The sequence below is a fragment of the Syngnathus scovelli genome, chromosome 7 (genome assembly GCF_024217435.2).
Source record: "Syngnathus scovelli strain Florida chromosome 7, RoL_Ssco_1.2, whole genome shotgun sequence".
NCBI lineage: Eukaryota > Metazoa > Chordata > Actinopteri > Syngnathiformes > Syngnathidae > Syngnathus > Syngnathus scovelli.
In genome coordinates, this window is record NC_090853.1 from 11,643,985 (window position 1) to 11,665,201 (window position 21,217).

At 43.2% G+C, this 21,217-nt stretch overlaps 1 protein-coding gene across 1 annotated transcript in view; it reads left to right on the forward strand.

Annotated features, from left to right (window-relative positions):
• The first annotated feature begins 566 nt into the window (after positions 1-566).
• The window catches only part of slco1c1 (solute carrier organic anion transporter family, member 1C1), a 29,534-nt gene continuing 8,883 nt past the window's right edge, over positions 567-21,217 (forward strand). Inside the window, exons 1-11 of the mRNA XM_049726310.2 lie at positions 567-766; positions 6,437-6,609; positions 9,413-9,554; positions 17,876-18,008; positions 18,086-18,207; positions 18,283-18,429; positions 18,618-18,716; positions 19,410-19,652; positions 19,931-20,095; positions 20,202-20,397; positions 20,532-20,697. Coding sequence (XP_049582267.1) covers positions 6,514-6,609; positions 9,413-9,554; positions 17,876-18,008; positions 18,086-18,207; positions 18,283-18,429; positions 18,618-18,716; positions 19,410-19,652; positions 19,931-20,095; positions 20,202-20,397; positions 20,532-20,697 — 1,509 coding nt within the window. The 5' untranslated portion in view covers positions 567-766; positions 6,437-6,513. The remainder of the gene's footprint in view (positions 767-6,436; positions 6,610-9,412; positions 9,555-17,875; positions 18,009-18,085; positions 18,208-18,282; positions 18,430-18,617; positions 18,717-19,409; positions 19,653-19,930; positions 20,096-20,201; positions 20,398-20,531; positions 20,698-21,217) is intronic.

Below are 21,217 nucleotides of genomic sequence, written 5' to 3' on the forward strand. Positions count from 1 at the left end.
TGCGGGTTCGATTCCACCTCCGGCCCTCCCTGTGTGGAGTTTGCATGTTCTCCCCGGGCCCGCGTGGGTTTTCTCCGGGCACTCCGGTTTCCTCCCACATTCCAAAAACATGCTTGGTAGGCCGATTGAAGACTCCAAATTGTCCCTAGGTGTGAGTGCGATTAGTTGTCTGTCTCTGTGTGCCCTGCGATTGGCTGGCAACCAGTTCAGGGTGTCCCCCGCCTACTGCCCGATGACGGCTGGGATAGGCTCCAGCACGCCCGCGACCCCCGTGGGGACTAAGCGGTTCAGAAAATGGATGGATGGATGGATGGATATTTTATTTTAAACGCACATGGCCACACACCAGACAAATTATGTCACGGAGACCTCTTGAGTACTAATCAATGGGATGGGCTACGAGCTTAATTCACATGACTAAAAAAATGTATGCAATATTGATATTACTTTGGAGTGGGATTCGGAGTGACCATCACGCTCCCATTCAACTTCTGTCATCATAGCTTTTATTTTGAAATTTGTCATCTGAGCGCGTTTGCACTTTGCAGCGCTTTACCGTAACGTAGGGTATCAGTAACACTTTTATTGCCAATCTAAATGGAGGCTGGCTTGACTTGATCTTTACAAGTGGAGGCTGGTGTTGTGCCGAAACACCGGACTCCAGTTAAGAGCAGGCGCCTCCTCCCATTCTCTGTCATCTTCAAACACCGGAGCTTACCTGTGCTGTGGTCTCCATCTCGGAAGCACACCACAATTTGTCACGAAGGTAAGCGACTCGCTTTCAAAGTTCAGTTCAGCTCAGTGTGCAATGAAAACGATTTCACATTTATGTGATGTTTTAATTTGCCTCTCGATTGCATGCATGAATGATTTCGATAACTAAAGCAGGCATCCGACAAAGCTACAGAATGCGTCATCTCTGGCATCACGTTTACATCCGTGTCGTGTAGCTATTCATGATTTAGCCCACGGTTGTCTCATTCAATAACTAAAAATGAATTAATATATGATATCATATCGGGATTCACGATCATTGTATACCGGTACTATTGTTGCAGTGTTTTTTTTTTGAGCGCCCATTAAAGCACCCATTTTACATTAGAAGAAAAGTAAAGCGCGTCACCAAACAAATAAAATGTCACACAAAGTATGAATACTGAAATAATATCTTTCTCCATTCACTTAAAAATCGTGTTGTTTAATTGTTGAAAACTAGCACTTTTTATTTTATGAATGGCAACAGGTATTTTACTCATTGTCCCCACCGTCATTTAAAGGGTGGGAATTCAATTGTTCTGCCTCCCAGTGTGATCATCAACTGGCATAGATAGATGAGCAAATAATGGACAAATAACTGCATGGTTTTATAATTTCCCCCGCTGATCACGGTCACAGCACACTAGTCACCCATGTTTGGGAATTACTGTATTATATAGTGTGCAGCACAATTAGTGATATAGTAAATAAGTGTGTCCTTGGAAATGTCCGGATTCATATTAATTTGGAGCAAAAGAAAAGGCTGGAATGGTGGAGAATGTGGAAAGTTCCGGGTTTATTGATGGTGTATGGAAGAATGACAATTCAGTTGTTAGAACAAAATGATTATATTACAAAAGATTAGACCGAGGCAAGAAAGAAACGAGTCTTTGGGTTTAATGCATAAACCCTTCATTCATAAGATTAATTAGCAGGGTGAACATCACGTGTAGAATCATTTCACTGGTCACGTGTGTCCTCCTACAATATATACGGCACATGTGAATGTGTTTTCCCACATGAGCAGTCAATAAAGAGTTAAGCAAGTGAAAGCTTCTGAGGTGTTATTTTACTGTTGTCTAATTGATGTCAGTGGCATTAAATTGGCCCTGCAGCATTCAAAATCATCATGCAAAACAGTGTTTCAGATAATGTGTTAAGCAATTATTGTTGTTCAAATGAGGGTTTTCCTAGAAGATAGGTTTCTTTAATAAAAGGGAGATTTATTATACATTTGTTCACAGTGTAAAACAGTTTTGTTTCTCTTATTAACATGTCTATTGCAAAAATTCAAATTACGTCACACCTTACACACTCTTATTTTGCCTCGTTGAAATTATGTTTTTGAGGGCGTAGTCTTATCCGATGCACGTGAGCTATGAACTAGTTCACTATTGAGAGCCAAGTAGCACAAATAAAATAAGTCATACTGTATTGTAAAAGCTGGAAGCAAAATGGTCAATTATGCTAGTCCTCATAAAGAAGTGATTCACTCTTGGAGGCAGCACTTCATTGCAAAGTTGGATTCCACTTTTCGTGTCTTGTGTGTATATGTCCATATACATTATGGAGGTAGAAAGTCTTGTACTTGAAAAAACAAAACTCGTACTTGAAAAAAAACTTGAAAAATAAAACAATGCATTCGAAATAAAAATACTTGTTTGAAAGTTTTTTCGTGTTGAAAATAGTGTCGCCTTGCCTTGGTCATTTTCTGGAATGAATGATTTATTTTCAGGTTTCACCTCAATTTATTTTTCAAGATTTTTCTTTTTTTCAGTTGCATGTTTTATATTTTTAGATCCACATCATTTCAGGTTTAACTCTTGTTTTTTCAGATTCGCCTCTTTTTTTCCAAGTACAAAACTTGTGACCCCAATCTACCTCCATAAATGTTGGTCATAGGGCAATCCTGCTTGAGGCTCAAACCCATACAAACACCCACCCATACAAACATCCTTTTGTTTAAGAGTCAAATGAGCTAACTAGCAGGCCAAAAGCCTGGGTCACTAACTCACCAGCTAGCACTACCATGAATGCTTCCGAGGCATGAAGTTCCTCCGAAAACCCAGCTCCCAATCTAATTAGCAAAAGGCCCAGGTTGCTAACTCACCAGTGAGTGCTACTTTTAAGGCTCCTAAATAGTTAGGTTCAACTACTCATGTAGTTTTACAAGAGTGCCAGGTATTCTTTAAAACATTGTCAATGAAAACATTTTACTCACAGACGCATTTTCCGAAAAAGGCAGTCCACAAACGCTTTTTTTGGTTATTTAATTCCATAGTTAATAGGCTTAGTGTATTCGTTTGGAGCACTTTCACATTTAAAAATAAAAGTGTCTCCTTTTAGCTTTTTAGTAAATTCAATTTAATATACCGTAATTGCCGGACTATAAGCCGCACCAGCTAAAATTCAGGGATATTTCTTTTTTTTCTTACATAAGCCGCACCGGACTATAAGCCGCACTTGCACACGAGTTTTTTTAAAAAGAAAGACAGTACATAGAAAGCCTTTTTAACGTTTTAATAACATACTTGAACATGTCTTTCTAAACATTGCCTGTGACGCAGCAGTAGTACCGCAGCAACGCGGAAGTGTGCACGCGAGTTATTAGCAAAGAAAGACTGGACACAGAAAGTTTTTTTTAAAGCTTTAATAACATACCTTAACATTTCTTTCCAAACACTGCCTGTGACACGGCAGTAATACCACAACAACACGGAATTAACACAGCAAAGTCACTGAGACGCGGCGGTAATGGCGGCGGTTACACAGCAGCAATACGGTAGCACAGCACGAACAGGGCTGGTTAAAAAAAACATACCAGTAAAAGTACAAAAAGAGCCGTCTTCATCTTCCTCCTGTGCACTGAAACCAAGTCTTCCTCCTTAGTGTCCGATTCGAATGGCGTTAGATATCCTTCGCCTCACACTTTCTCAGTCTCTCTTTCGTCGTCGGTTTTATGCATTTCTTCGAGTGTGAAGAGGTTCTGTTCATGCTAATCTTATTCATGCACGAAGCGCTACATTATATTAAACTAGCGAGCGACACGTATAGCTTAAAAGCGGCATCATATTCATTTATTTTATCCCCCATAATGACGGTTTGTGTATAAAAACTTCCTGTCTTTGTGTTAATGTGGGTGTGTGCGTGATGCGCGAGACGATCACGTCTTCTTCGGCGCATTATCTCTTCTTCGTCTGTCTCGCTCTTGCTTCCTGCTAGAGCGCCCCCTGGAGAGCGGAGGCCGTAAAAATCCATAAGTACGCTCCAGAGTAGACACAAGATAATGTCATCAACATCGACTGCCTTTGGCTTAAGAGCTGCATCATATGCATTTATTTTGTCCCCCATGATGACGGTTTGTGTATAAAGGCTTCCTTTCAGTAATGTCCGTCTTGATCGCGTGATGCGCGAAATGTAAACAAAAACTAGCACGTCTTCTTCGGCGCATTATCTCTTCTTCGCCTGTCTCGCTCTTGCTTCCGGCTAGAGCACCCCCTGGAGACCGGATGCCGTAAAAATCCATAAGTACGCTCCAGAGTAGACACAAGATAATGTCATCAACATCGACTGCCTTTGGCTTAAAAGCGGCATCATATGCATTTCTTTTGTGTCAAACTCAAGGCCCGGGGGCCAGATACGGCCCACCACATCATTTTATGTGGCCCGCGAAGACAAATTGTGCATCAAATTCGTGTGTCATTACTAGAATTGCAAATTGTCTTCACTTTTAATAATAGCTTTTTTTAAAAATATTTGACCAGTTTTTACTCGTCTGATTTGAAAACGAGTTATTTGTCAGTTTGTTTTGTAGCTTTTACTGTATATAATAGTGTTAAGAGTAAAAGTGATCAAGTCATCACAAAAATCATGAAAAAAAATCTTATATAAGCCGCACCTGACTATAAGCCGCAGGGTCCAAAATTTTGGAAAAAAGTCGCGGCTTATAGTCCGGCAATTACGGTACTTAATCTTTAGCTTGTGACTGCCCCCACTATGGCAACTCCAAAATATATATTTTTTATAAGCCACATTTTGTTTCAAGGGGCACATGCAATAAATACTGTAGTGTAATTAAAACAAAAACATAAATATGAACTAAAATAACAAATGTTTTATTTTGTATAACAAACTCCCTTTTTGATTCACAAACTCCATCAGCTGAGCAATATTAGTCATGTCAATGGACTCATCCACAGATAGGAAAATGTGCTCTACATTTTTTAAAATTATTTCTGCATCCGTGCTTCCTCAAAATTCTATTTTAACTCAATTAATTCCCTAGCTAAAAAACAATTAATCAACAATCAATTACACAATAATCAGAACGATTATGCCCATCCCAGTATGGATGACCTACTTTTATGGTCTTTAATATTTGTGGTCCATCCAGATCTCAGGTTTAGTGTTGTGTGACTTGCTCGTAAAAACTGATTAAACAAGCTCTAGCAAATTTGTAGAAATACTTTTGCAACGCAAACATGTTTTTGGAATTGAGTGTGCATATGTATTGTGTGGATTGGCTTCTTAATAGTTTGCAACCATATCCACTTGTCAAATGCAGCGACGATAACGCAGTGATAGGATGAGTGATGCCCATTAGAATGTCACAGATTCAGTAGGGAATGCAGCCATGTGTACAACCAGCTACTCCCTGTAAAAAAAATAATAATAATAAATAAATAAATAAATAAATAAATAAATAAATACATCTGCTACATTTAAAATAGTAAACGAAAAAAAGAAGACAGTATGAACCTTCACAAATAATTAAATTATTGATTTGGTTTTTGGACGAGGGGGGGATTTTTGTTTGATTAAATCAAAGGATTACAAAGACAAAGAAGAGACTACCTTCGTGGGGTGTGAGAAGACAAGTGTCAGATAGAGAATAATTCAGGTTTCATAATAATATTGTAGTGTGACTTACAAATGTATAAAAGAAAAACAAGTACAGTCCCTGAATTTCCTGAATCTTGCTTTTCTATTCTGTTTCATCTTTGCGATAACCAGTGCCATTCTTTTTTGAGCTTCCACTGTAATCTGTTTTAAACTAGTTGCTGCTCATTAAATATGAATATTGACCAACCTCCATTGTTTAGCCAAAAACTCCAAAACCTTAAGACCGAATAATTAGCCGTGTAGAAATGCAGACTTCCTTGCAGTCTTGTTGACAGTAATGCTGTTGGCGTCTTCTGTTTGCTATCCATGCTGAAGTGGCATCACTAATTCTGCCCCCTGAGGCATAACATTCACAGCTTCACATGATTCTTCTCTACGATAAAATATACTGAGTGGGGGTGAAGAGAAAGGGCAAGACTGATAAACTAAGAAAGACAGAACATCTGAAATGGGTTTCATAAATGCCTTGTACAAGTATGTATTTTACCGAAACCTATAAATACAATTCTAACACATGTTGATAACTTAATAACATTTTCTGCAGTCCGGAGATAGTTATTAGATATTTTAAATTGCATTTTAGTATTGGTTCGATTTTGGAACTAGAGCTGTTTTTCTAAACAATAAGTATCGTGTTATAGTCTGCTAAATGTATGGTGATTCTTATTCATTTAACAGTGCTACTTACTCCTGTGTACTCCCCTTTGCCTGCTGTAGGATGTTTCTATTTGTGCTGAGAATAAGAAGTGGGTCACATGCTTGAATTATCCATTTACAGGCTTGCATGCATCAGTGCCAAGAATTTGCACTTGGTGGTAGACTACAGAAAAGCATACACAGTGACCTTTCAGGAGGATGGAGGTTGGAGCAGAGCACGGCGCTATGCAGAAGACCCGACGCGATGACGATGTATCCAGAAAAACACGCCCTTCATCCTGCTCCAGTCTTAAGGCAAGTACTGTCTTTATATCACAATGAGATGGAAGACGAGATTATTTTGGGAATTTTAATTATTTTGATCTTGTGAAGGAGGGTACTGACGATAAATGTATTGTTAATCCTGTCAATGCGTCACATGTTGCTCCAAACTTGCCTTAGTTGTATAAACACTCTCAATTCAACGTTGAAAGTATATAAACTCATATCTTTGGCCACGGTAGTTGTTGAGAATAATAAAAGAATGTTGTGCGGGTCTTATTTAGAAAACTTTAGTTCACTTTTTAACAAGTGTGTGGCCTTTACCATGTTTCCTTTCGAGTGCCTATTGTAAAGCACATTGAATGCTCATTTATTCATCATGAAACATGTAAGCCTCTTTCAAGGCGTAACGCCAGAGCTGGCATTTATTGGCCTGCACCTTTTAAGCAGAACTTAAAGTGGGACAGTCTTGCATTAAGTGAAAATTCATCAGATTATTGAAACACTTTATTGTCTCTTTTTTTAAAACTAGGTCTCAAGTGTAACGTTTTTTTTTATTTTTTATTTTTTTATAACAAAGTCTCAAGTATAACAGTTTGACACTCGGCAAGCTCTTTTCTGGGTTTTATTCTATATCTCCATTGTTGTCCATCTACCTGCCTCACAATGTTTTGTTCTATAGTCCACCTCAAAGAAAGAGCGGAGAAATAAGGCAGAACACAGCATGCGATGTTGTGATTAGACCACCTCAGGCTTTTCCATTTCACTCTCGCCTTACCTTCTCTGAAAAACCACCTTTAAAAAAATAAGCAGAAAGTCTTCTTACAAAGTTGGTGGAACTTTAAATAAGATCAAACCCTCTTGTTGCTTCTCCACCCAGATAAAAGTGACGTGAGACAATGGTGTTCAAGCAGCTTCTCATAATACAGACTTTGTTTCTTCTCAGAATTGTTTACATTTGGGTGGGACAGGGCACACTCTCCTGCAAATTTAATCGTATGCTTACCTGCTTTTTGTTTATTGTACCAAAGAGATTGGGTGACATCTACTATTGTATATCACGACTTTCTTGAGAATGGAGTTATTTTACTGTGCAACGCTGCACACAAATTCAGATGCACCAATGTCAGAGGAAATTGTGCAATACGATTTAAAAATTGTAATAGAATTTGATCAAACAAGTGTAAAAAATCAGCATTTATTTCTGAACAAAGTGTACACGTTATTAGAGGGTGTCATTCATTGTGTAACAAACAATGTCATTGTGAGCTGTAACATGACTGAATTCTCTGACTGGAGGAAAGTTGCTGTAAATTTTACAGCTTGTTTACCCTGCATGCAAATTAAGGAGATTGCTTGATCATCCTTTGATTTTGTGTGCACAATCATTTAGGAAACCAGTTTTCACATAATCCTGCTAATTAAGATTGTCACAATCTAGTGGTGATTATATGCGGCTCAACAGCTTTTGTCTCAAATTGCAAAATGTAGTAATTAGCTGAGAACATCACACTCCAACTTCATTTGCTAAAATCTCCAGTTGGCTTACCCAGCATTGATAGGTTGAGATTATAGTGTGTTTGGCTCATATTTTTCATTCAAACAAAACTGTTAATGTACAAATGAATACAGTATCACATACAGGAGTGTCTAACCTTTGCGATAATGTCATTGAATAGATTTTCACAACCTTATGAATTTAAAGAAAACATGTATTGATGTTTTCTAACCGCAGAATAACTCAATTTAATTTTATTTTTTGCCAACAATACCGGTTAAATATCACAATACTATGACTGTGTAATAATTAATTTACTAGAACAAAAACCTGTACAGTTCATCTCAAAATTTGTTTAACCGAAAAAAATATATAAAAGCATCTAAAACGTTATTGATTACTTTTAAACGCTGATATGTTCAAATGGAACACAATTATCAAACTTGCCATAAACTTTCATTTACCGCAAGAGAGTGTCAACAACTTGCAAGCTAAAATACATAATTTGCTAGCTTATCATATGAAACCTTCATATTTTTCCAAGCACACCTTCATGGTCAATTCCAAATAATTAGTAGCTATTAGATGTATAACACTTGAACTTTAATTGGAGTTAATCAGAGGCACTTTAGATGCTGGCAAACGTGTGCTGACTCCCATTTAACATGAATTTGTTTTGGATTTGTTCATTCTGAACACGACCAAATCCCCGGGGTTTGTGCACACTATGCAACCACATTCTCTCACTTACTTTTACATTCCTTTTCCCTCTCAGCTCCCCTCATTAAGTCATACAGTTTATACATTATGTTAAAAGTGGAAAACGTTTTTAAAATATTTATCTTGGTCTCATTATTTTATCAAAGGGAAGCTGTCATTTGAACAGGGGTGGCTCGACTTTACATCCTCAGCAGATGGTGACTTTAATGCACGCACACTTCACAGTAAAACTTGGAACTGCTGCCTCTCAACTCTTCTCACTACAGTAAACGAAAAAGGGCAAGGCAGGATGGGTCACGTTCCAAAGAGGTGATGCTAACTGGCTTCTTGATTGACAACAGTAGAAGCCAATAGAAATTAGAAACCAAGCAATACAGACATACACAGATCATTTTGTTCATGGAATCATTTCAAAGGATCTTTGTAATGATACATTGGAACTGTTATCTGTCATCAGAAAAGATTTGCTTGGTAAAAGCTTAATTCAATCTTGCACTCATGTGAACATGGTTGTTACTTGTATTCACTTAATGTAAACAAAAGCACCCTTGTATGTTGATACAAAGACCCTTTTACGTGTATCTAATTTGTCCTCATCCATTTCCATTCTCCTCTCAGATGTTTCTGGTGGCTCTGTCCTTTGCCTATTTTGCAAAGGCTCTGTCGGGGAGCTACATGAAGAGCACGATAACTCAGTTGGAGAGACGCTTTGACATTCCCAGTTACCTAATAGGCATCATTGATGGGAGCTTTGAGATAGGTACGTAAATCTGCTTGTCATCACTTTCATGTCGATGCTGTTTCCAGCCTCCGTGTCGCATTCGTCATCCACTCGCCCCACACTTTTATTCTTTGGAAAAATGAATGGGTCATAATGTTATTCAAGGTACCAAGAAAGGGTTTCTCAGGCTTGTGTGTGTGGGAGAGAATGGGAGTCATAATGTTGAACAAGGACAAGCACTTTCTGTGTAGGAATAGAAACTATTTGCTTGTTGTCTCAAGATTAATATGGTCCACTCATGTATTAAACAGTTAGTCCTCACAATATTTTGTTTTGCCTTAGCCATGGCATTTCTCACTCACAATTCTAGTGAGTTGCCATTTTTGGCAGGAGGCAAAGTGTAAAATAAACAATACAAATGCACACGCTGCTGCTGTCATGGAAGGAATGGAGCAGGGCGACCAAATGCAGCTTAGACCAGGGTTTATTGGAGAACTCAAAGACAGACTATAAGAAGCTCGGCTATGGACAAGACTAACTGAACAAAATACAAGATAAAGACAGGAACGACGATGACAGACGAGACGAGAACAATCCGACAGGGGTGTGACACGCAGACAGGACACAAAACCGAAACCCCCACGCGGCAAGCGGGGTGGCGGGGGGGAAGCACACCAGTCCAAACGACCTCACTGCCCTATGGCAAAGTCCTAACCGCGCTCGGCAGCAACTCTGGAGACAGGAACCGCAGTCGGCGGCAACTCGGGGGACACGAACCGCAGTCGGCGGCAACTCGGGGGACATGAACCGCAGTCAGCGGCAACTCGGGGGACACGAACCGCAATCGGCGGCAACTCGGGGGACACGAACCGCAGTCGGCGGCAACTCGGGGGACACGAAACCGCAGTCGGCGGCAACTCGGGGGACACGAACTGCAGTCGGCGGCAACTCGGGGGACACAAACCGCAGTCGGCGGCACCTCGGGGGACACAAACCGCAGTCGGCGGCACCCCGGGGGACACGAACCAAAGTTGGCGGCAACTCGGGGGACACGAACCGCAGTCGGCGGCAACTCGGGGGACACGAACCAAAGTTGGCGGCAACTCGGGGGACATGAACCGCAGTCGGCGGCAACTCTGGGGAGACGAACCGCAATCGGCGGCAACTCTGGCGACACAAACCGCAATCGGCGGCAACTCTGGAATACGAACCGCAGTCTGGGGCAACTCTGGAACACGAACTGCAATCAGCGGCAACTCTGGAACACAAACCGCAATCGGCGGCAACTCTGGAACACGAACCGCATTCGGCGGCTTCTCTGGAATTCCGTACCGCGATCGGCGGCAACTCTGGAAGTCCATACCGCAATCGGCGGCAACTCTGGAAGTCTGCACCGCAATCGGCGGCATACGGAAGGCGGGGCTGCGTGCAGCGGCAAGAGCCATAACGCGCTGCAGCAGTGGGAGTGGGGCCAGGGACGATCGCGGGTCCGGCACAGCTGGATCGAAGTCTGGCGACGGTCGCGGGTCCGGCGACACTGGGGTGGGGCCCGATGGTGGCCGCGAGTCCAGCGTCGCGGGTGCAAAGTCCGATGACGGTCGCGGGTCCAGCGACGCTGGGGTGGGCCCGATGGTGGCCGCGAGTCCAGCGTCGCGAGTGCAAAGTCCGATGACGGTCGCGGAGCTGACGGCACCGGGAGGAACTCCGATGGCGGCCGCAAGTCCGGCGTCGCTGGAGCAAAGTCCGATGGCGGCCGCGGAGCCCATGGCGCTGGAACAAATTTGGACGACGGACGTGGATCGGGCGTCGCAGCAGGAGCTGATGGAGGAAGGTCCAAGCGCTGGTCGCTGAAGTGGTCGGATTGTTCTGTCATGGAAGGAATGGAGCAGGGCGACCATATGCAGCTTGGACCAGGGTTTATTGGAGAACTCAAAGACAGACTATAAGAAGCTCGACTAGGGACAAGACTAACTGAACAAACTACAAGATAAAGACAGGAACGACGATGACAGACGAGACGAGAACAATCCGACAGGGGTGTGACACGCAGACAGGACTTATATACGCAACAGGTAACGAGAGGCAGGTGACTGTGATTAGTACATAGATTGGGAGTAGACACAGGAAGGGAGGGGTGAGCACACAGACACTGACAGCTGTTGTGTGAGTTCTTAGGTATGGATGGTATGCACACAGTCAGAGATTTTCTCCAGTGGCAAACAGGGTGAAATGTTGAGAGTCTGTTTATCCTCGGGTTTATCATTTGGTGGAGATGTGAAATATGTGTGATGTGCGTCACACCTGTATTTTGACAGCAGATGTTCATGGCAGTTTAACGTCATTTGCAATTATTTACGTATTTATTTGTGTATCGTGTGAATTATTTTTGTGAAATATAGATGAAAAATCCAAACGACCATTCACAAATCCTGAGGGTCGACTATACTTTCAAATATTGTTGGAAGAGATGAACAAGAACAGAAAATACAGGTCACCAAGTTATTTTAAAGTGCAACAAATTGCAAATAACAAAATCACAAAAAGAAAGAAACAAGTAAAAAAAGGTATTGTCATACAATGTGTGAAAGAAAGAACTAGGCAGGGAGTCAGTTAACCAATAAACAGATGGATCACAGCGTGGCTGATGTGGACTAGAACACAGAAACTGGAAGACAAACATTAGAAGCAAACATGAAGCCAAGGACAGGTCCTCCAGCAATAAAATTGTTGGTTCACATTACTTTCATCTCGCTTGTCCTGTACATACACACTCAGGATGGCACAGAATTGGACTGATTGCTAGAACATCATAAGATGGGGATGGATGTTCATCAGGTAAAATTGTCATGAACCTCCATCCATCCATCCATCTTCTTCCGCTTATCCGGGGTCGGGTCGCGGGGGCAACAGCTTCAGGAGGGACTCCCAGACTTCCCTCTCCCCAGCCACTTCATCCAGCTCATCCCGGGGGATCCCAAGGCGTTCCCAGGCCAGCTGAGAGACATAGTCTCTCCAGCGCGTCCTGGGTCGTCCCCGGGGTCTCCTACCGGTGGGACATGCCCGGAACACCTCCCCAGGGAGGCGTCCAGGAGGCATCCTGATAAGATGCCCGAGCCACCTCATCTGGCTCCTCTCAACGTGGAGGAGTAGCGACTCTACTCCGAGTCTCTCCCGGATGACCGAGCTTCTCACCCTATCTCTAAGGGAGAGCCCGGACATCCTGCGGAGAAAACTCATTTCGGCCGCTTGTATCCGAGATCTCGTTCTTTCGGTCACGACCCATAGCTCGTGACCATAGGTGAGGGTAGGAGCGTAAATCGACCGGTAAATTGAGAGCTTTGCCTTTTGGCTCAGCTCTCTCTTCACCACAACGGACCGGTACAGGGTCCGCATTACTGCCGACGCTGCACCGATCCGCCTGTCGATCTCACGCTCCATCCTCCCCTCACTCGTGAACAAGACTCCAAGATACTTGAACTCCTCCACTTGGGGCAGGATCTCATCCCCGATCCGGAGAGGGCATTCCACCCTTTTCCGATCGAGGACCATGGACTCGGATTTGGAGGTGCTGACCCTCATCCCGACCGCTTCGCACTCGGCTGCGAACCGTTCCAGCGAGAGCTGGAGATCACGGCCTGAAGAAGCCAACAGCACCACGTCATCTGCAAAAAGCAGAGACGCGATGCTGAGGTCCCCAAACCGGACCCCCTCAACGCCTTGGCTGCGCCTAGAAATTCTGTCCATAAAAATTATGAACAGAATCGGTGACAAAGGGCAGCCTTGGCGGAGTCCAACCCTCACTGGGAACGAATCCGACTTACTGCCGGAAATGCGGACCAGACTCTGGCATCGGTGATACAGGGACCGAACCGCCCTTATCAGTTGGCTCGGCACCCCGTACTCCCGAAGCACCCTCCACAGAACCTCCCGAGGGACACGGTCGAACGCCTTCTCCAAGTCCACAAAACACATGTGGACTGGTTGGGCAAACTCCCATGCACCCTCGAGGATCCTGCCGAGGGTGTAGAGCTGGTCCACTGTTCCACGGCCAGGACGAAAGCCACACTGCTCCTCCTGAATCCGAGGTTCGACCTCCCGACGGACCCTCCTCTCCAGCACCCCTGAATAGACCTTACCAGGGAGGCTGAGGAGTGTGATTCCCCTGTAATTGGAACACACCCTCCGGTCCCCCTTCTTAAAGAGGGGAACCACCACCCCAGTCTGCCAATCCAGAGGCACTGTCCCCGATGTCCACGCAACGTTGTAGAGGCGTGTCAGCCATGACAGCCCCACAACATCCAGAGCCTTTAAGAACTCTGGGCGGATCTCATCCACCCCCGGGGCCTTGCCACCGAGGAGTTTTTTAACTACCTCAGTGACTTCGACCCCAGAGATTGGAGAATCCGCCTCAGAGTCTCTAGGCCCTGCTTCCTCAATGGAAGGCGTGTAGGTGGAATTGAGGAGGTCTTCGAAGTATTCTCCCCACCGACTCACGACGTCCCGAGTCGAGGTCAGCAGCACGCCATCCCCACTGTAAACAGTGTTGACGTTGCACTGCTTCCCCCTCCTGAGACGCCGGATGGTGGACCAGAATTTCCTCGAAGCCGTCCGAAAGTCATTCTCCATGGCCTCACCGAACTCCTCCCACGCCCGGGTTTTTGCCTCAGCAACCGCCGAAGCCGCGTTCCGCTTGGCCATCCGGTACCTGTCAGCTGCCTCCGGAGTCCCGCAGGCCAAAACGGCCCGATAGGACTCCTTCTTCAGCTTGACGGCATCCCTTACCGCCGGTGTCCACCAGCGGGTTCGGGGGTTGCCGCCACGACAGGCACCAACGACCTTACGGCCACAGCTCCGGTCGGCCGCCTCAACAATGGAGGCGCGGAACATGGTCCACTCAGACTCAATGTCCCCCGCCTCCCCCGGGACGTGGGAAAAGCTCTGCCGGAGGTGGGAGTTGAAGCTCTTCCTGACAGGAGATTCTGCCAGACGTTCCCAGCAGACCCTCACAGAGCGTTTGGGTCTGCCAGGTCGGACCGGCATCTTCCCCCACCATCGGAGCCAACCCACCACCAGGTGGTGATCAGTTGACAGCTCCGCCCCTCTCTTCACCCGAGTGTCCAAAACATGCGGCCGCAAATCCGATGACACGACTACAAAGTCGATCATCGAACTGCGGCCTAGGGTGTCCTGGTGCCAAGTGCACACATGGACACCCTTATGTTTGAACATGGTGTTCATTATTGAAAATCCGTGTCGAGCACAGAAGTCCAACAATAGAACACCGCTCGGGTTCAGATCAGGGGGGCCGTTCCTCCCAATCACGCCCTTCCAGGTCTCACTGTCATTGCCCACGTGAGCATTGAAGTCACCCAGTAGAACGATAGAGTCCCCAGAAGGAGCGCTCTCCAGCACTTCCTCCAGGGACCCCAAGAAGGGTGGGTACTCTGAGCTGCTGTTTGGTGCATAGACACAAACAACAGTCAGGACCCGTCCCCCCACCCGTAGGCGGAGGGAGGCTACCCTCTCGTTCACCGGGGTGAACCCCAATGTGCAGGCGCCCAGCCGGGGGGCAATAAGTATACCCACACCTGCTCGACGCCTCTCACCGTGGGCAATTCCAGAGTGGAAGAGAGTGTCATGAACCTATGAATGAATAAATGATATATAGATTACATGTTTGAAACTAATAAATTCATTCATTCATTCATTTATTCATGTCATGAACCTATGAATGAATAAATGAATGAATGAATGAATTTATTAGTTTCAAACATGTAATCTATATATCATGAATCAAATGAAGACAAAAATAAAAAGCGAAAACAAGGTGAAAGTCATTTAAATTATGACTTTGTATAAATACTAGGTATAAACAGAAAACATTCTAGTGCACAAATTGGGCAGAGTCTACTTGTTTGAAAAGGAGTGGGAAGACGTAAGACTTATTTAATCCCACCCCCCTATCCATCCATCCATCCATCCATTTTCTGAACCGCTTAGTCCCCACGGGGGTCGCGGGCGTGCTGGAGCCCATCCCAGCCGTCATCGGGCAGTAGGCGGGGGACACCCTGAATTGGTTGCCAGCCAATCGCAGGACACACAGAGACAGACAACCAATCGCACTCACACTCACACCTAGGGACAATTTGGAGTCTTCAATCGGCCTACCAAGCATGTTTTTGGAATGTGGGAGGAAACCGGAGTGCCCGGAGAAAACCCACGCGGGCCCGGGGAGAACATGCAAACTCCACACAGGGAGGGCCGGAGGTGGAATCGAACCCGCACCCTCCTAACTGTGAGGCGGACGTGCTACCCAGTGCGCCACCGAGCCGCCCCCCCCTATCCAATTTAAGACAAAAAATAAAATTTGTAGTTACTTTATTAGTGTCCGTGACTTTCCCATGAAAACAAAATACTTGTCTAAAATTATTTTGAAAGAGGGGACAAGGGCGTTGCACAGAAACATTCGACCTTTTTAATTTTATTAGAACAGGCTACGGCTGAAATGGTTTGCTCGCAGTACTGCAAAAATGCAAAGTAATGCTGACTTTAAGTAGACGGACGTGAAATTTCTGGGTCAGTTGCATAAACCTACTTGGCTCAACTGTAGCAGTATACATCAAAGAAGCTGCAGTTTGTGAAGATTTCTTCAAAAGAGGCCAAGAGCCTGCCTCAAAATGGTTTCTTGTAAAATTAAACAGAGCACAAGAAGAATTACACAAATCACATATAGCTTTGCTTCACAAAGGTCCTTTTGTTTAATGCTAAGTAACAATGCATGGATGCAAAGACAGGCTAACAAAACTAGAATCAATGTTGCCTTGTGTAAGCAAAGGTTATTCAAACAAAAAATGGTCTATCGCTTGATTTGCGTTATGAGTACTTAAGTTATGAGCATGCTCAAAGAATACATTAAACTCTCTTTGAAGGCCCCATCGTAACATGGTACACTTATTCGAAAGTTGGGAAGGTTACCTACATCATTGTGAAGCTGAATTACATAAATGTAGTCCCTTTTGTCCCATTAAAGATTTTCACATGTGGCCAAGGCAACCAGCTTCACCTATAGGATTGTTGCCAGGGAAACACAGGCAGGAAGGGCAACATGAATACAAAGAGGAAGGGAAGGTACAAATCTAAACAGAGCACAGTGGGAGAGTATTATAGTGGATAAAAGAGTGGGCTCCATTCATTTTTCAAATAGTGGACCTCCCACACACAATATCTGCTGTTTGACATTCACAAATTCATCTGTTCTCAGATTCTTATTTTTATTTATTTTTTGCTCACAAAATATCATGCCCACTGTATTCAATATTCTTAAATATGGAAAATAAAAGTCTGAATTTAAGAGGTAGGAGGAAATTCTGTGTATTGTATACATGGTGCTCATTTTATTCTAGTGTAAGCATGTCAAAAAAAGAAAAGAAAAAAAACACCCATCAAACTAGTTGTTCACTCCACCAATCTTCACTTAGCCAATGGATCCAATGGTTATGAGTCAGTCAACACCAAAACCATTTTAGTGCTAACTGATACGATGCTATCTGACCTCTCTGCAGCAGACTTTCCAACCAGCACACGCCTCCATATCAAGCAATATAACTCGTGCGTTCTGCTCTCTAATCACATGTACATGTTTTTTCTCCATACTGCATTGCTGAAGTAATTTTCACCATCGTCATCATAATTGTTGAATTGTCAGAATTTTTTTTAAACTGTTAACATAGGCTATTGTAAGCACTTTCAAGGGAGCTTGAATTATTCACGGTAAGTTGTTATTTGGTCTCGGGACTGTACTGTATATCCTGTTCATAGCTAGAGACCTTCCCAGCTGACTTTGGGTACAAGGAAAACTACAGACTGGACTGGTGGAAGTGGGATTATGATAATGTTAATCTTTGTAAAGATCACAGCACTTGATCTGGCTAGCCCTGCTATGTGCATTTCATCTGCTTAATGAAATCACTTGAAAAATCTCGAAGACCTACTGTTTCTTTGAAATGCTGTAATTATCTTTTAAAGGAAGGATAAATCATTAGGCATGGCTTGTAACCATAGCCTTCAAAGGAATAGACATGCAATTTTTGGTACAATTTTCTGACCATGCAGCTTTTAGTCCAGTTTTCTGACATTATGCAAAGCTAACCTACATAAAATGTTAGCTAATGTTTAAGCTTCATTACTGTGCATTCTTCTGTGTGTTATGTCAAATAAACATTATCTTTACGTAGTTAGAAGAGTCATGCATTTTCTTAATGCAGATTATTTGGCTTTCCTGAAATACAAAAGTGGTGGCTTTTTTGAATACAAACAATTTGCAAATCAAACAGTTCCTAATATTTGATCTCTTCTGTCAGGTAACCTGTTAGTTATAGCCTTTGTCAGTTACTTTGGTGCCAAGCTCCATCGGCCAAAGATGATTGCAATGGGATGTGTGCTGATGTCTATCGGTACCTTAATCATTGCCCTACCTCACTTCATCATTGGACGGTTAGTAAAAAACTACAGTACACTACTTTAATTTTTAGTAAACAGATGGAAAATTTCATTCTAACCTTTATGTACAGATATGAATTTGAATCATCCGCCAAGTGGGTTGTGAATTCAAGCCTTACCTCGTCGCCATGTCTACCCGGCTCAACAGCTGACCCCAGCCAAGACAGTAAATTACCTCAAGTGCCAGTGACAGGTTTGCGTCTACTCAGATCAACACATTCAGCTGCCTGCACACCGTACCGTACTGGAATAAAATAATCTTCTCCAGAATGTGAAGGAGATTCCAACCTGTCCATGTGGATATATGTACTCCTGGGAAATGTCCTACGAGGGATTGGAGAGACCCCTGTTCAGCCCCTTGGAATCTCCTACATAGATGACTTTGCTACTGAGGAGAATGCTGCATTATACGTGGGTAAGAAAAAAAACACTTTTCACTTTTTGATCTACTGATTATCCTTGTTAAATCAAAACGGTTAACAACACTAATATTTCGTTCACCATTAGATTTTGCCCGTATTCGATATTTCATGTATGTTGATGGTCTTTGCCTGTGTTCAACTTTGTCTACCACATTTCTCAAGTGTATTTTTGGTGTTCTAGGCTGTGTGCAGACCATCTCTGTGGTGGGGCCTGTCTTTGGCTACCTGTTAGGCTCTTTATGTGCAAAAATTTACGTGGACATTGGATTTGTAAAACTGGGTACGTATATTTTCACATTACTTGGTTAGAGAGTATTATTTAATGTTTTTACTTTCACAGCAGCTAAAAACTCAATTGAATTCATGAAAAGTGATTTTTTTCTTCCTCTGGCACTTTCAACTATAGAGCTCGTTCATAAAACCGAGACATGATATTTAATAATACAAAAGCCAGTGGAGCACATTGAGTTGAGTGTGAGTCATAACAGATGTTCAGGATTAGAATCAGTCGCCCTAATGAACCAAAGCAACTTCCAATCAAATAGAGTGCTGTAGAGAGAGTGCAAGTGGCAAGTCAATACAGGCTACGCAAAAACAAGACTCACAGCCCTTAGTCCATATAGAAATTGTGGTCTTTACATGAATTGTTAATGAGGTATTCCATTCAAAATGACTTCATCACAATTTTTGTTGTTACTTTAGTCATCAAGTCAGAAAACAGTATAATGTTTGAATTCTATAAGAATCAAATTGTGACTTTCTGGAAAAAAAAAAGTTGCATTCTTCTATTTTTTAATGAAAAGTTAGAAATGTAAAGACCAAAGCTGGAATAATAATAATAATAATAATAATAATAATAATAATAATAATAATAATAATAATAATAATAATAATAATAATGCAGTGCCAGCAAATGAACATTTAAACATCAAACATTGACTAAAATTAATTCACTCTATTTACCCCAAAACAGAAACCATCACAATAACCCCAGCAGATTCCCGCTGGGTTGGAGCCTGGTGGTTAGGCTACCTCATAGCCGGCATCATCACTTTACTTTCTGCCATTCCATTCTGGTTTCTGCCTCGCTCGCTGCCAGTTCCAGGCTCTCACACCCCAGAAAAGCCAGAGCAGGCAAGTTTTATTAAAGGCTCTGCCTCCATGAAGCACAAGTATCCAGCGGAAGAGCACACCAGTTTCATAGAGATGGCCAAAGGTGAGCCTGGCTAAGGCTTTATCTAAATAAATCTCACACACTCTCTCTCTCACACCCACTTCCTACCAAAAAATTCACTCACTCACTCACTCACTCACTCACTCACTCACTCACTCACTCACTCACTCACTCACTCACTCACTCACTCACTCACTCACTCACTCACTCACTCACTCACTCACTCACTCACTCACTCACTCACTCACTCACTCACTCACTCACTCACTCACTCACTCACTCACTCACTCATCTAATAGACTCTTCATGTCTTTTCACAGATTTTATTCCAACCCTGCGGACCCTGTTGGGCCACCCTGTTTATCTGATCTACTTGTGTGTGACAATCATCCAGCTCAACTCACTTATTGGCATGGTCACCTACAAACCCAAGTACATCGAACAGCACTTTAGACAATCTGCCTCAAAGGCCAACTTTCTAATGGGTATGAATGATTTGTGTACAATAACCAAACAATATATAGTACGCATAGATTCCATACCAATACATGATGACGTGAGTTTTTTTTGTGTTTTGTTCACAAATCCCAGGTGTGATTAATATCCCAGCGGTTGCACTTGGGATTTTCTCTGGTGGCCTCCTAATGAAGAAGATGAAGCTGAACATTATAAGAGCAGCCAAATTTGCTTTTGTAACTTCTTTTCTTGGCTATGTCCTTTCTCTGTTTTTCTTCGTGATGAGCTGTGAGAATGCCAAAATTGCCGGAGTGACTCTTCCGTACAACAGGTGGGTTGCTAAAATCAGTGGAAACTCTTGGATAACAGGCTTTTGTCAAATTGTTGAAGGTTTAGAAAGTTTCTGGTACTGTGCACATCACAACCAGTATTTAGTAGCATATTGGCTTGTTCTCTTTCTTCCAGCATGGAGGACATATCTTCTGACAAACACTCTCTTTTCACCACCTGCAACTCCAACTGTTTTTGCCCAGCAAATAATTGGGACCCAGTCTGTGGAGGGAACGGAATCACTTTTGTTTCTCCCTGTCTTGCTGGCTGCACCATCTCCACCGGTTCAGGGAAAAACACAGTAAGTAAAACTGTAAAAAGTTAAATGCTTGACCACTTCAACAGGCATGTTGCAGTATAAAAAAAAACAATCACTGTAAGTAAATGTATGTATAAACGAACGAACGAACGAACAAATGAATGAATAAATAAAGTGACATGGTGCGGGCGATTGTTTTGACCAGTGTTTCCCAACCAGTGTGCCGCGGCACACCGGTGTCACGTGAGAGATGTTCCGTGGGAAATTGTCCAACATTAAATACCGAGCGAATTGTAACAGGATTACCAAACCACAGGTCAGTTTCCGCAAGGCTAATCGTGCATGCGTGGCAAATCGGAGAATTTTGAGATTTCATGTTGTGGCATCGGCACATACTCAATTTATGTGTGTGTTGCTGTTAGTGTTGGCTCGTGAGTGAACGATTCGTTCAAAAAAGGTTGGGAAACACTGGTTTTGATCCACATGCAGAACGAACTCAGAGAGACCAAAGTGATCGTTAAGGATTGACTGAGATACGGTCGGTAGTTGAGCCGGGTTCCGA